The 17,138-nt window shown below is 41.3% G+C and overlaps 1 protein-coding gene across 1 annotated transcript; it reads right to left on the bottom strand.

The window, feature by feature from the left end:
* Positions 1-3,359: 3,359 nt before the first annotated feature.
* On the bottom strand, positions 3,360-14,870 carry leprotl1 (leptin receptor overlapping transcript like 1). Its single transcript, XM_049585457.1, has 4 exons — positions 14,770-14,870; positions 14,002-14,077; positions 10,923-11,109; positions 3,360-8,960 (listed from the first exon to the last, which is right to left on the bottom strand). The coding sequence occupies exons 1-4, from the start codon at positions 14,783-14,785 to the stop codon at positions 8,844-8,846; spliced, it is 396 nt and encodes a 131-aa protein (XP_049441414.1). The 5' UTR covers positions 14,786-14,870; the 3' UTR covers positions 3,360-8,843.
* Positions 14,871-17,138: the final 2,268 nt, after the last annotated feature.

Here is a 17,138-nt window from a genome sequence, read left to right as displayed (position 1 = left end):
ATGTCAGCGGCACCACGGCTCCAGACTCTGCTGTACCAAACTGCATTAGAAAAATACTAATTTTTAACATTAAACTGCTTTATTCAGTGATTTACTGGTTTAAATCACTATGTCCATTTGTTTTGGAGGAGAGGAGACCTCTGTGGATAATTCGGCTTCCTTTAGAAACCTACTGAACATCTGGATTTTAAGTTATCAGAGAGAAAAAGGTGAGCACACATGAGCAGGTCCTGAGCTAGTGGTGAGCCAAACAGCATTGGAGAAACACTGATTTTTTAATGTGTAAGTGTTTTATGTTAGTGTTTTTACCAGTTTAAATCACAGGGTCGGATTGATTTGGAGAGGAAGAGACCTCTGACAATAATTCAGCTCCCAGTAAAAACTTCCTGAACGTTGGGATATTAAGTAATCAGAGAAAAAAGGTGAACACACATGAGCAGGTCCTGGGCTTGCAGCCCCAATGCAATGAACCAAACACCGTTGAAGAAACACTGATTTTTAATGTATAACTGTTTTATTTAGTGTATTTGCTAATTCAAATCATAGGGTCCATTTGTTTTGGATGAGAGGAGACCTCTGACAATAATTCAGCTCCCTGTAAAAACTTCCTGAATGTTGGGATATTAAGTAATCAGAGAAAAAAGGTGAGCACACATGAGCAGGTTCTGGGCTTGCGGCCCCACAGCAACGAGCTGAACAGCGTAAAGAAACCCCTGACTTTTTTTTAAACACAGAACTGTTTTGTGCCGTCTTTTAACCAGTCTAACTGGAAACCACTGAAACAGACACCCAGCTTGCATTTGTAGCCAATCTGGTTCAAAAGTTAGAGCCGAAACGGTTTTCAGGTGGTGGCCATACTGGATTTTACCGCCATGGTCATCAGAATGCCAATCTGTGATGCCCCGATATCCAGATGTCTTCTACATATTGTAAGCTACATATGTACTAAATCTGGTGCTTTAATCACAAAATGAACGACTGTCTTAATTTTGTGAGCTACGCCACCCCACCACTATGTGTGACAGGACAGGAAGTTTATCGATCTGAGTTTCCAGAGACTTCTTCACTGCTACTTATTTAAATTACTCATGAGAAATGCACAGAATATTGTGTAGCTGTATTATTAAGCCTTTAGAGGACAGCAGATAAAAGTGAAGTGATAATAAATAACAGCTAAAGGTTTTGGTGAGAAGAAGATGAGGTCACACAGAGGATAGAAGTTATTCTTAATATATTCAGTGTAAAGTTTTGTCTCGTTGGTGCCAGAAAATGTCTATAAATGAAACACTGATGTCACCTGACTCCTGCTGACAGTGTCTAACTGTAGGAGACTGTTGCTGCTGATGCACCTACTGTAAGACACCAGCAGAGGGAGACAAAGGACAGCTTCTCCAACTGACAGACAGGTATTTATGTATTTATTTACCGAATGAGTTTAGTGGTTCCAGATATTTCTGTCTGTGTGATTGTGCTGTGTAGGGGGAGCGATGTCGCCCACAGTTAAGTCTATCAATGAAGACACATTAGGGATCAATCCTCCCTCTGGAGCCACCACCAGAAAACTATTTCCTTTTTCTTTTTTTAAACCAGTCTCTGTGTTTCAGTTTAGGTGAACAGTTTCTCATGATGGTCTCAACACTGTTTTAAATTCTTTGCCACCCTGACATGGACACATCTCTGAGGGAAAAATTTAATTCATGGGATTTATTTGTGGGAAAATAAAAACAGTCAACTCTAAATAAGGTGTGACTATCAATAGGAGTTGTTAAAGACCTCATGCACACAGGGGTGTAGGGTAAACACAAGTCCTTTGTTATATAGATTATATCAAACTGAACATGACGTTATGAGTTTCAAGTTTGGTCACTTACAGTGGCTTTAGAAAATATTCACTTTTTGCACACTTGTGTTACTTATAATTTAAAAATTACTTTTTTTGGCCATTAATCTACATCCAAAACATATTTATATGGAGGGACAAGAAGTGACGCCATCTCATCTCTCGAGAAAATGGTCTGAATACTTTTGTCAATGAGGGATTTGATATTTAATTTCATATAAATGTGTGAACAGTTCTAAAAACATGTTTTCTCTTTGTCGTTATGAGCTTCATAATTTAAAAAATCTACAACAAAAAAAGTTTGAAAATTTCCCAAAGCCAGTTTGCACAGTAACAGGTGGATGATTAACTAGGGCTGTAAATAATGATTATTTCATTGCCGATTAATACGTCAAAAATTTTTTTTCGAGTAATCTATTACTTGTTTGGTCTTTAAAATGTCAGGAAATGATCAGTGTTTCCCAAAGCTCAAGATGACGTCCTCAGATGTCTCATTTAATCCACAACCCAAAGATATTCAGCTTACTGTCACAGAAGAGTAAAGAAACCAGAAAATATTCACATTTAAAAAGCTGGAATCAGAGAATGCAACTTTCTTCAAAAAAATACTCATACCGATTAATCACTTATCAGATTAGTTGGCAATTAATTAATATGTTGACAGCTGATCAATTAATCAATTAGTTGTTGCAGCTCTGTTGGTAACACTTCACTTTAAGGCCCCCTTTTTAGTATTAGAATGCAATATATAAACTTTATAATGTAGCTGTACACAGATATATGGTCACTTCTTCTATCAGGATGTCCTGGTCCTCTTTCAAAGCTATTTTAAAAACTCATTTTTATAAACTGGCTTTTGATTGGAGGGTTTTTTTGTGGGTGTTTGTGTCTTTGTTAGTTTTATACATTTGTTAATTTATATTTCCTCAAATTTTTATTCATTATCACCTTTATTTGTTTCCATTTTTAGCTGCATTGAACCTGCTACAATCTTGTAATTGCACTTCGTAAGCTTGTTTTTGAAAAGCGCTATATAAATAAAGTCTATTATTATTATTTATATTACCACAGCTGTTTAAATCTGTAGCCAAACCTAACTTAAAAACTACATTATAGTGTGTTATGAACCATTTAATAAATGATAATATAATGTTTATACATGCTAAATACGGGGATTACAGTGAAGTGTTGTAAGTAGTTTAATTATCAATAAAATGATCCACTAAACTGGTGATGTTGGTGCTGGAAAATCAAGTTGACTTCACTTCAATATGTTTAAGGTTTAAGATTATCAAAAATTACCACTGAATATATTTTAAATTCCCTCCTCCTGTTTTGACTCTTACAGTGGTCTGATGGTCCGCAGTGCTGCTGACCAACAGGACATATTAACTCGTCCACGCTGATGACATCAGTTCAGCTTATTTCCTGTGCATCTCGTGAGCAAGTCAGTGAGCCTGTTTGCCTCTCTGATCCGTCTTATCACAAAGCAAACGCATCTGTAGTCATTCAAAGGAGAGGATGTTCAAAAATGGCGTTTATTTAAAAAAAAGAAAAGAAAACCACCATGCTGACTTCTGCCTCTTTAACAGAAAAGTTGTAGATAGAAAATGGCGTTGGACATCGACACCAAGCGTCCGATAAATTAAATAAATACAATATCCTCCCAAATCTGTGCGAAACAAAGCGTTTACATTTCTCTTGGAACAGAAACACAGAGAAACCCATCCCACAGCTACACACCAGCTCCTGTCACATCAGGGAGTTTGAACGTCAGACTACAAAACAGAGAACATTTGACAAATTGAGCTTAAAATTCATGTCGTGTCACACAGACGTTCACTCCTCAGGAACACAATGTGGAGTTACCCTGCTCGTCCAACCACAGACTGGCTCATACAGACAACCACCAGTGTGTAAATGTTCTGCTCAGAGCATGTTCGGTTAGATTCAAAGTAGTGTTACAGAACAATATGCACAAATCATGTCAGTAGTTTTCAATATTCAGTAACTTAGTTAAATACATTTTTCAAATGGAACTAAAAAGCTGCCATCATTATGGTGCTTTTAATACAATCAGTGCCTTCACTGAGGATGTGATCTCTGGAAGAGCCACGTAACAGACGATAAATAAATATCACAGCTGAGTGTGAAGAAGTGTTAATGCCTATTTGTAGTGATAAAACCCAGACGTCAGTATTTTTAGGTACGGGTTTCCTCAGCAGACTTCCAACACTTTCTACTTCCCATTGTTTTTTTTAATTTATAGAGGAAATAACTGTCGCTCATGTCTGTGCATCAAGTATGGACCAGGAGGTGATTAGCTTAGCATCGAGACTGGAAGCAAAACAGCTATCCCAGATTATGAAACACCCATCAACACTCCAAAGTCGTCGAAATCCGGCGCTTGGGCAGTGACTTGTGGTGACACTGACGAAGGAATCCATCCTTTAACAGCGGCATGATACGCAGCCGTTATAGTTTAACTACGCTCAGCAGTGTCAGGGGAAACGCTGTGGGACAATAACGAAAGTTAAGGCAGTGAAAGCCCAAGTGGGGCGGACAAGAGGGGTGGTGGATGGGTCCAACTAACACAGACTTTCACCTGTGAGAGCAGTGTTTGTGTCTCGTAAGATTATAAACCCAACCACGTGCGTTTATTGTTGGATGGAAAAAAAAAACAACAAAAAACGTCAATTTGCATTGTTGTCCTGACGTAGTGCTTTTATTTTGAAAGAGACTGTATGTAAACGATAAATTTCCTGTGAAAACAGAAGTGCATTTTGAAAACAGACAATGCATGTAACAGGCTGAAGTTGACACGGCGTCCCAGAACGTCAACAACCAACACACCCAGGGTACCTTGCACGTGGTATCTGGTCGTGGAAGGTCCATGACCAAATGTCGATATGTGACGAGGTCAGAGTGAGAATGTGTTGCACAGAGATGTAAAAATGACAAATTGTGGTTTATTTATGGTGAAAAATTACGATCACAACAATTAATGCAAATTCAACCAATCTGCAGGAGTTCTGCGTGACTTTTCACTTTTGTTTAATCATCGCAACTTTTCCGCAACTTTGACTAGTCATCGTAGTTCCCTTTGAGTTTGCTAGTCGTAGCAATCCCCCGCACAACTAAACCAAACTCATTTTTTGTTTTTGGTTGTGATATGAAGACAGTTAATCTTCTCTTCTCCTGACTCTTGACAGAAGAGCAAACAAGGCCCTGATTACACAGAAAGCGTTTTAGCAGCTGGAGGCGGCTTTTTGTAATTGTTTTCAATAAGAATGAAGTTTTTTGCTCGCTGTGTTTGTGTTGTGATGCGCCTCGTGTTTCTGCGCTCTAGGAGTTTTGCGAGAGTGCTTTTCTAATTGTCCAGTCGGTTGATTTGAGAGGCGGGTCTTCTGTGGTGGACAAAACAACAAGTTTAGTGTTGGTAAACAATGGAGAAGAAACTGGTGGTAGCTGTTGCTGGACACACAGAGCTATACGGCCCGATGATAGACGGGAGGTTGTCAAACTGCCCCTGAGTCATCCTAAAATATGCCTGGAAACGTCCATCAGGGAGGAGAAGCTCCTGGACCAGCTGGGGCTTAAATTTTGAACTATTCCTTTAATGCAAGTTTTATTTATTCTGTGGTTTTAAAGAAGGATTCTGAAAGTGGAAATAATCCTGTGGGACAAACAGTGTGTCTTACACTTTCATTGGAAATCTGCTGCGTCTGGAAACCCGTGGTAAAAGTACGTTCTGGGCCGACCTACGACACAAAGCTAAAGAATTCATTTAGGTTTTGAAATTATGGGACACAATGAAAACAAATCAACATTAGTCCTCATTAAAAATCACATTGTTGTATCTTCCAGAGAGCACATATTCAAACTGAACCATCCACAGAAACAAACCCCCCCAACAAAAAAAAAGACAGACGTCTAAAGGAAATGTTCGACCCTCCACTCAACACATCGGCGCTTCAGCGAGGCAGCAGATGCTGAACTCCTCGTTTAGCTCCCACTAATGCAGTTACACAGCGAACAGGAGAGCTGCACCTGACTGACTGCAGCCTACAAGCTGCCAACAGATTACACAACCTAAAGTACAGATTTCCTTCACACAGAAACACTTCAAATAAGACAACATAACTTTTATCATGAAAATGCTGGTGTGAGGAAATGTGACGGCACGTTGCGCCAAATCTGGACCTAATGTGCTTCTAGAGAGAAATACGACAGTAACACTGAGCACAGACTGACGCTGGATGCTTTTACTTTGAAGGAGTCACATTTAAAAGCTTAAGAGCTGTCAGTGACTGCTCGGGCCTCGGGTATAAGTCGGCCGGTTCTTAGCTTGGCTCAGTTTCCAACAAGGCTGCTGTCCTCGAGCTAATCCTACGCTAGCTGGCGGCTACTAAAGGCTTTTCATGCTTTCTTGACCTGACACGGGCGAGGCTTACCCATACACAGAGTGAGGTAACAGCTATCGTATGCAAAATGACACGGTGAATAAGCAGCCTGCATCCTGTTGGCACCTGGGAAATCACCAAGTCAGTTTAATTTGATCTCTGTGGTGATGGTGAGGGTGTTTAAATGAATCCTGTCCTCTAAGTTCAGAGGAAACAAACACTCTGCTGCTCCTGAACATCGTCTCTTTATGATACGTTTGGATTGCAGACATAAAACAAAATCAAAGGGAAAACATGTTAAAGTGAAAACACTTCTATCCAACATGTTCTCAGACAGAAAGAGAGAAAGACTGCTGGACTGATTTACACTAACACATGTAACAGGGTTTAGAAGATGAGTGGTGACAGTAACAGCCCAGCTCTTTCACAAACACTCACTGATCTTTGTGACTGTCACATCTTAGCGACAGTAGCATCACATTAGCAGAAAGCTAATGAAAATTCTGCACGCTAGCAGCTCAGTTTTCACCTTTAACTGTGAGAAAAAATCAACTCATTCTTATTCCCAGGTTGTTAAAAAAGGCGTCTCATAGCGACGCACAGGGCAGCCTTTAGCGTCTCTATATGACACACATCTGGAACACACTGCGTTGTGGTTAATGTTGTGAAATGGTTAGAGTTAGGCCCAATCCCTTATCATACTTTTACGCCAACCCTCCGTTTTTTAAGTGCCACCCTGCCCCTCGGAACAAAATCACAAGGGGTAGTGGTTAAATTATTTCCCTGTGAAAAGGGACAAACTTCTAGACCCTGACACGTCATCGGTAGCTGTCGAAGCTGGCATTTATGTGAATGCAAATATGCCATCTTCTGCTGTGGTGACTTCTCTTACATGGGCTACAGGCAGCCTTCTGTGGTCGTCAGGATGCTCGCAATTCTTTCACACTGTATGTTTTCCAGCAATTAATCGATCAAACATCAAATAAAAAAAGAACACTGCTTCATTACCAGGCCACTAGCGTTGCTCTGTAAGCTAACGTTAGCAGCCTGTGCTCCTACCCTGTCAGTCTGTACTGGTATTAGAGGAGCAATAACAAGTGCAGTAACCTCGCTGCTGGACTTCAGTTAAATTTCAGGCGTCATGTGCCATAAAAAGAGGGGAATGCATCATGAAGTGTGTCAAAATGTGGGACTGTCATGCTAGCTAGCTAGCTAGTTAGCTAGCGAGACATCAGCACACTGGCAGTTTCTTTTGTTATGCTTGTAATAAAGCAACCACAATCAGTAAAACGATAATACAATGGTTATTGTAATGTTAATGGAGAAAATTAATTAGTGGGTTTCTATAGTTGCCCATGCAGCCATCTTGCCTACTAAAAAAAAACTAAATTTGGAGAGCTATGTAGCCCGAATACTTTACCCTATCCCTCGATTCCAACAACAATCAGGACATCTTACCCCTAGACGTGCGAAGGAGTAAATCGGAGTAGTGAGCATTAAGTGGTGAAGGCAAGGGGCGTACTGGGATTGGGTCCAAGGCAACAAAACTACTTGGTTAGGTTTAGAAAAATGACCATGTTTTGGTTTAAATAAGCACACTGGTTATGTAAAAATAACGTTACATGACACACAAGTTTCAAATTCAACACACAAGTGACGTTGTTGGGGACGGCCATGCGTAAAAAATTAAAATGGCATTGACTTTTGGTTTTACACGAGATGTAGGTGCGCACGTTACGTAACATTACATTATAACAACACTGTCATTTGGTTTCACATGAGACAGGACCTGTGGTCTCCTGGGTAAAATACTTGTTTTGTTTGACCCATCTATTTCACCTCTCACCCCGCACAGACATTTTTCTCATTATACGACGTCAGTGACTCTCAGCATCAGAAGAGTTTAAACTGGAGTTGGTTAAAAGCCTAGAAAAGGTACCTTTGGTTTCAAATTGTTGGTATTTGACTACCTGGGGATGAGAACAGGCTGAAAAGATAGTCACAGTTTCAGTCTACTGAGACTCGTGCCAAAAGGAAATGGAGATTTTCCTCATCCTGACTGGTGAAATCTGAGCTTGTGTTGTGCAGATTTTCTATCTGCTTTCTGCTGATTTACACTGAACTCAGCACTCTGACTGGAAACGCACACCCGTCTGTACTGTCAGTGTGTCTATTAAATAGAGAAAGGAGCCCAGACAGGTACGACCCCGTCCTTTTGTTCAGATTCAGTCGTATTCGACATTCAATTTGATTCTTTTTTTTTTCACAGATAAAACAAGCAGTTGTTCACCAGCGCTCGTTAGCTTATGATGCTCAAAATGAAACACACAAATGGAGAAAAACTCACAAACACAGAAGAACTAAAATGAGTAAAAGTCCAACTGAAAGTCAGCATTTTCCTTCCCACTTGTGTCAGTTCAATATGATGCAGGCGGTACAAAACAAAAAAAGAAAAGAAGTATTGCACTGGTTTGGTGTGAGTCTATGGATGGGCGGTCATCATATAAATAACAACAACAAGAACCAAACAGTAATACCATAATAATAATTGTAACGCTAATAAAAACAGTTCAGACTAAGGTCCCCCTCCCGCTGCTGCTTTACCACTGCTGCCAACTGAAGTCGTCGTTGGATCCAAAGACCATGAAGAAGCCCAGGATGGTCCCGAAGATGACTACGTTACCCGTTAGCACAAGCGCACACGCCCCCCAGGCGATCTGTAAACCAACACATTAATAATTCAGGTTAACAAATGTTGTCGCACATGCTGCCAGGCTGCAGCACATATTTAGGCCAAATCTAGTGGGTGTCTGTCGACAGCAACAGTTTACAGACTCATCTTCACACGCTGCTCTACAGTTGTATATTCAGGACACGCAGCAGGACGGGACATTAACGGCAGCCAGCAGCTAAATGCTAATCATGTCCTGCTGGTGCATCTGTCTGCTCTGTCAGCTCCTCTGCTATGTTGCCAGACATCATTATTTTTAAGTCTTTTTAATTAAGTGCCTATCTGGTTCTGTTTGAAATTTGTTTGTCACATTAGTCTTTATGTGAGCGCCATATGGACCCCAACAGCCACATCTGACTGAGTGCTGCTGGAGCTGAAACCAAACCTGTTAGAGAGGAACGATGAGCCTGATTGTCACCGCATCAAAAGATACAGCTGGCAGTTTTCCAATTTTATATTATTGTCATCAAATCACATGAAAGACTACAATTTGCTGACTTCCCAAATAGGGCTGTGACAGTTTTTATATTAGTACTAAACCGGGTTCATGGTGAGGTGCACGCAGAATATACAGTGTCTTAATTGATGCATGTAATGTGGAACCAAAGTTCACAAGTGCAAGTTCTGCCTGGAAACTTTTACCCGAACGCCTTTAGCAACATCTGCTGTGGTTAGCACAACAAGCAGAACGGCATGTGAGTCAGTCACACTATGGCGAGCGCAAATGAAACTCCAGAGCTGAAAGATCGGCCTGCAGGTTTGGGGTCAGCTACAGTGCAACCGAGAGAAAGAGTTGTGTGTAAGACAGGGACGGTGCGTTGGCGTCACTCCACTGTTGTGGTGTCTTCAATGGAAACACATCCGACATGCTAACGCACATTTGAGAGCATCGCCCAGATGTGCCGATCAACAGAATGATAAATATTTAAATATACAGCATTTCATTTCAACCGAGCATTTTGATTGGACAGGAAGTGTTCCATGAGTGCTGATATTCAGTACAGCTATACATGTATCACTCTGCTTTACAGGTGTTCTGAGGCGTTAATTATGTTAATCATTAATAAGTCGACATTAAGGGTGGTCGTAACAACCTTTGCACCACAAAATGAAACGTATGACCACAAATAACATTTGAGTTAAATAATGAATGGTCAGAAAAGGACGTAGGGACTGAAAGAAGTCTGAATACTTCACTGTGAATCTCCAGGTATGCTCATATGACACCTGAAGATCATGCAGCGTGCTGATTAAGCTGTTAATTCACAGGCATCACACGTATGCAACTGTCAAAACACTTTTTTTAACTGGTCCCAAAATAAATGGAGACACACAGATGTAGTCTGAATGATACAAGTAGCTGGTGAAGTGTAGTTTGGTCTCAACTGGACATTAGTTGTGCTGCGGTGCAGACACAAGTCTCTTGCACTCTTTGCAGATGATTTGTTCTCTCCTAAATGTGAAATACTTCCAGACAACGAATGATGATGATTGATGGAAGGATGATTTTAGTTTTGACTGTTGTAACATTCAGGAAATTCTCAAGAGGTTTGATTTGAGCATAGCGCGCAGTTTTAACACAAATATCTCAGTCGATCGTGTTTATTTAATTGAGGGTAGCCAAAATCGAAGTAACCAGGTGTTCTCATCTTTTTATGTTAACTGTTGAACAATAATATAGAATATTTCCAAAGTTATTCTTTGTTTCTTTTCTCAACATACTTCATGCTCTGACCTTAGAGTATATAATTGTAAACTCATACTTTGCAGTCTTGGCATCAGATGTCAAAGACAGTTAAAAAGTGGATGTGTTTAACCAGAACTAACACAGAAAGTTGAGCACTTATTTTGAACTTCACAGACTTTAAAAATGTTTCTTTTGGCTTCAGGTTTCCTGCTCCAGTGGAGTAATCTTACAAAGCTGCAACAAGAAGCTTCTGTAACTTACTACTTCAGCTCTTGCGAAGACGATGGGCAGGCCAAACGCTGAGATGACGATGCCCGTCGTGAGGAAGATGGCCAGCTCTTTGCAGGCGTTACTGGCCGAGTCTGTGTCGTCGACCACCCTCCGCGAGATGCAGTAAGGGATGGGGGAGAGGATGTAGAAGAAGAGGAGGAACAAAGGCCAGTATTTGCTGCAGAGAGAGAAGAAAGAGAGACAGAGAGATAAATATCCACATGGTGTGATGATAAAAGATGCAATCAGCTGAACTGAAGGATAAAGAACTAAACAACTGTTCAGCACTCAGCACGTTATCGAACTGCACAGGTGGGAGGAGCTGCGTTTTTACATCTTAACTACTACCTAATGACTGGTTTGTTTTTTAACAAACACAAACACTTACGTCTGGTTATTATTAGAGTTGTGCCTGGCGAAACATTTTACATGTAAATAACGAACTTAACAGAGGATATTTCAGTGAATTTTAAACTGTGAAACTCTATCAGGAGCTGCGCTTTGTCAAAATCAAAACCTATATGACTGGACCATGTGGGAATTTAATTTGAAAGGACAGACACAGGAAGTGGCCACGCTCAGCAGTCAGAGAGGTGTCAGGTTACAAACCAATCACAACCGACAGATATCTTTCCCTTATTCTGTAAATATTCAGTCTGATAAATGCAGAAAAGTTGATCATGTTAGTGCAGGGCTACCCAGAGCTTTACATCTGTCCCACGGACGATAGGCCTACACACTTATAAACAGCTCCTGGAAGAAGATCAGCTCTGCACTGAGGATTTCAGGTAAACAGGCTGTACGATAAGTGTTAAGGTTGATTAGCAACCTCAGACGCAACCTGCCACCGCAATCTTGAAAGCTTGCACAGAAAAAGGCACAAGAGTAGCACCCAGCGCTCAACCTTGCATTTTCCAGGCGGTTAAAGACACAACATGTGTACGGCCCCTAATTTCCAGGGCTGGTACCTGCGGTTATTCCACAGGCTAGTTAATAACATGTCGGACAGGAAATCCAAAGTGTGGGATCATTTTGAGAAGGTGAAGAACGAACCCAAGGTGATATGTAAACTCATCTTCATTGGTCGACTACAAACATGACGTATCATCTGAAACATGGAAGTAGCTACATGCCCATTAGCCCACAGCGTCATTAACAGGCGGCTCACTCAGTGTGTGATGTAACCAAGTAAACCCAAATATATGGATTTTAAAATCTGAATCAGACTAAGCTATACCATCTATAATAAACAGCAAATACATTAGTATTTCACAGCCTGTACTATGAACAGTAAATGCATGTCTTTTAAAAAGTATCTGCTGTATTTTTCAAACTGCAATTTCCTGCTTTTTATTGGCTGACACTTTCACAGATACTGATTTATCTATGAAAAGCTAAAACTGGCTGATGCGATCAGTCAGGCTCTGCTAATAAATATCACTAATTGATTTTCCTCCCCTACATTCTGCAGAGCTCAGGCTGTCATTTAGCATAATGATAATGACTCCAGTGAAAATGAGATTAGATTACTAGAGCCAGATATGAGGGTGTAGCTCGAGGCGTCACATGTAGAGACTGAACAGACAAATCAACTGTATCCAACCGCACAGGAAGTGAGGTGTGCTCCAGGTACACTGCAAACCTGACCAGGCTGTCTTTGGTCACAGTCTCATTTGGAGACCTCTGAATTGTATCCTGGATGTTTTGTACATGCAAAGCAGGAAGCTGAACAGTGGCCCCCAAATGCCCTGGCTTTACCTTGTGTTGATTGGTTTGTGGTCATTTTAAAAACTGAGACTTTGTTTGTGAAAATGCGCCATTAAGGTAAAATATCCACTTACATGGTGCGTGTTTCTAAGGAGCTTTAGTACCTAAACTTGTGGTCCTGTGTGGTGTAAAATCTAGTTCCAAGACTTTCATAAGCTGCGTCTCAATTCAGGGGCCGCAGCTTTAGAAGGCTGCATTTGAAGACAGATTGCGTCACATCGGTGAGATCAAGGCTGTCCCATTTTGAAGGCTCCTTCAAATGCTAATGGCTTGATGATCACCAAAATTAGGTGGTGAAAAAATGGATATATCAATATCAGTTATTTGCCAAATACGTTGTTACATATCAAATATCAGCAAAAAATCCGATATCGTGGTATCCCTACTGTGGATGATTGTTATTACCATGCTACTGCCATTGTCAGTGTTCATAAAGCACTGCCAACAGTATGTTATACGATACAAAAGAGGTTGACTCTGTCGTGATGCTGGCATGCTATTTAAAATCACACACTGGAGCAGCATGATGCCACCGTTGTTTGGCTCTGTGTGTAACTGGCAGACTCTAGTGTTGTCTGCGTTGTGTTGATATGTAGAGGCTCACACCGTGGATATCTTTGGAGGTGATCGCCGATTATTCCTGACAGCTAGAGGCAAAACAAAATCCTCAATCAATTACGACCATATAAACTCAATCCCCTACACAAATTAAGTGCCCAAAACGAACTTAGAAATATAATTTAACAGCACTAGAACCACGGAAATTGCTACCAGAGTAATGTGGCTTACCTCTCCCATGGAGTACAACATCAAAATTGGAGAGGTAAGGTGGGAGACAGCCTTTTATAGGTGGGGTGCACCCACAGGTGAACACAGAGGTACAGAAACTGAGTATCAGACGTTCCACATATTGAGTACGGAGGCCTAAGTGTGTCAGGTAATAACAACTGAAACATTTTTTTGTGTAATTATAATACTTAATGTTAAAAATGTCCATTTGACTTTGTTACTGCGGTATAATTGATCCTGTTACATGTGTAAAAATGCAAAGGCAGCATGAAGAAGGGACTTCGTAAACACGATATCTGTATGAAAGTGCTTCTGTCTCAGGTCTGTATATGGGAGCCCCCAAGCAGGTTAATCCAGCTCTGCATCCACACCTGCACTTAAAGCTGTAAACCCATGATGGGATCACCCAGGCTGCATCTGAGTGCCAAGTGTGAACAGTGTCCCTCCCACACACACACACACACACACACACACACACTGACAGGCTCACATAGTGTGTGATGGTGGTACTTACTCGTACACTGGGAGGGCACATCCTAGCATGAGGAACATGAGGCCGACGGCCCCTCCAAAGGACAGGCTGATGAGAGCTGCAGGGGAGACAGAGGGGAGGACATCAACAGTCAGGAGCAGTGTCACATACAGTAGCTGCTCTCTGTGAATCTGTACCAGTGCATCACGAGACCCTCCACAGTCACATCGCAGCAGCAGGGCCCCTGGCTACTGACGCTATCATGTGATGAATCAGCTGATTTCACGTGTAACAGCTACATTTGCAATCTAAGCCTTATTATTAGGGGCTCGTGTTAAACTCTGCGAGCAACACAGTCTTGTGTGGATGCTTGTGAGCAGAAATAAATCCCGGCTGCACATTGCACAGAGCCCAGCATCTCAATCAGCGGCTGTGTAATAACTGAAGTTCAGGTGCGGCTAGCTTTAGCAATATAACGGTAACTACTACGTTATTATGTTATCACACGGAGGTGACGTTAATTACGGCATCATAACGTGACGTTACATGACTGCAGTGTTTCAGCTCACATTAACATGCCTTTAATTGTGTCCGCTGAGTAGCTGCTGCCTCTAACCTGAAGAATGAAAGCTATTGAGCTAATGCTAACGACTGTATTGGCCCTGCGGCTAACTACTTCTTCACGTTACCGTTAGCTAGCTGCACGTCACAAACGCATCCGGTCGTCTTCGGGATAATTTGACACAGTTAAATAAATCACGCAGGAATTCAGAGGCTTTCTGGACGAAATGAAACGTGGACATGTCTTACCTTTAATCCCAGCCATTTCTCCTGGACAAAAGCTCGACACGCAGCCCTGACGAATGACAACAGTGCCCCCCTGCTCGGCTCCCGAGTCCGCCCGAACCTGCCCGTCGTGCTGCCTTCAAGTACTCCGAGAAAAATCGGAATTATCACAGCCCCACTGTAGTATGTGAATGCAACAGTGTCCTGACGTCGAAATGGTTAAAATCTTTGATTAACAATAGTCACTCCTTTTGTTTTTTTGTTTTTTATTAATAATTACAGTGCACGAGCAGTTCCAAACATACGTCCGTTTTCCATTCATGCATTTGAAAATATTTTAAAAAGAAAAATTAAAAGTGAAACGACGAGGACACTGATCCAAAAACATTAGAAATGAGACAGAGAACCAAACACACACACACACACACACACACACACACATATGAAGAAAGAAATATTTAAATTAAATATAAGCATACTATTCCTTAAATACACCAATCAGCCCAAACACTAAAACAGCTGACAGGTGAAGTGAATAAGACTTACTTTTTTCGTCCCAGAGGGAAATTTGTTTCCACTAATTATTTACAGAGATCGATCACAAATATCACAGGCGCAGACATATCACAGACATCACAAAACATCACATGTTCATTCACAGAGGTGGACACTTAACAATAACATTGATCATCTTGTTACAGTGCAATGTTCTGTTGGGAATTCTTGGGTTCTGACATTCATCTGCTTGCCACCTCACACACTCCACCCACCTGAACATCAGTGCAGACCAGGTACCCCCCCTCATGGCAGCAGCACTCCCTAGTAGCAGTAGCCCCCCAGCAGAACAGTGCACCATGCCACACCACAAAAACTGCTCAGGTATGGCCTGAGGAACATGACAAAGAGCTTGAGGCATTGACCTGGCCTCCAAATTCCTTGGATCCCGATCTGATCAAAACTCTGTAAGATGTGCTGGGACCCCACCTCACAACCCACAGGACTCAAAAGATCTGAAGCCAATGTACCGATGCCAGACACTGTAGGACACCCTCCAGAGGTCCTGTGTCCATGCCTTGACAGGTCAGAGCCAAATCCGGTCCAAGGAGGACCCACTGTGAATCGGGGGTACCTCTGGGGCACCAGCACGTCCCTCAAATGTTCGATCAGATTGGGATCTGGAGTACTTGGAGGCCAGGTGGAGCCCTTGAGCTCTTTGTCCTGTTCCTGGGTCATTCCTGAGCAGTTTTTGTGATGTAACATGGTACATTGTCCTACTGGGGGGCACTGCCATCGACAAGTGCTGTTGCCATGAGGTTTTCAGGTGGACGGAGCGCGTTAAGTAGCATCCACATAAATGCCAGGATCAAAGGTTAACTGGCAGAACATTGCGCTGTAGCAAAATGATCAGTGTTATCCACTTAAACTTTCTGGTTTCCTTCAGCAGGTCCTTCTCTATTGGATATTAACATATAAACATAATTTCACACCAGTTCTGAACAACAGATGCATCTTGTCCAGGAGAACATCTGTGTCTATAGAGGAATGGAGTTCCAACAGGTTTGGACTGTTGCTCTTTTTATGGATGAGCGTGGAAATGTGTCACAGCATGAGAAGTTTTGTGAGAAATTTGCACTCCCTAAATTAGATTCATTTGCCTTCTTCATAAACAGTTGCCAGTTGTGTGTGTGTGTGTGTGTGTGTGTGTGTGTGTGTCATAAGGGAATATGTAGAAAAATAAATAGATAAAGCCAGGACACTATTGTAATCCTAGGTATTCTTCTTCTTTCTTCTTCCGAGGAAATCCTACTTCCCATGGGTGAAAACTCACCAAACTTTGCACAAAGGTCCAGTCTCATGCCAGATATCCTCAGCTGTAAACTCAAGCCAATAGTCCTGATGGTGGCGCTACAGCAAGCGTCTAAAGTTCAAAACTTTGAAAATTCATAACAAATCAATCATACGTGCTACAACTTCACAACTTTCATCAAACTGTAGCCCCAATACTGAAGAAACTTTTGTACATTTAAACCTATTAAAAATTATGAAGATCATCACTCTTTTTTTCAAAAACTGTAAAACTTCTTAAACCTATCTCCTCCCACAATTTTTGCTCAATTGACACCAATCTTGCTACAGAGCATCTTCAGACTGTCCTACAAAAACTACGTTTCTCAGATTTTTGATTTATCAAAAATTGAGCCGACAGTGCATCAAAATGTTTGACTGTAAACAGTACTGTAAACATATACATGCAAATTCTTGCTAAATAAATCTTCAATGTTCTTGAAAAAATGACAAAATTCTAGAGTCATGGTAGATGATATGTGGCAAATTTCAGAATTTTATCTCAAAAACTGAATTTTTGACAGCATTTTGAATTTTGCTCTAATGTG

Source organism: Epinephelus fuscoguttatus, linkage group LG9 (genome assembly GCF_011397635.1).
Source record: "Epinephelus fuscoguttatus linkage group LG9, E.fuscoguttatus.final_Chr_v1".
Classification (NCBI taxonomy): Eukaryota; Metazoa; Chordata; class Actinopteri; order Perciformes; family Serranidae; genus Epinephelus; species Epinephelus fuscoguttatus.
This window is presented reverse-complemented; position numbering and strand designations above follow the sequence as displayed.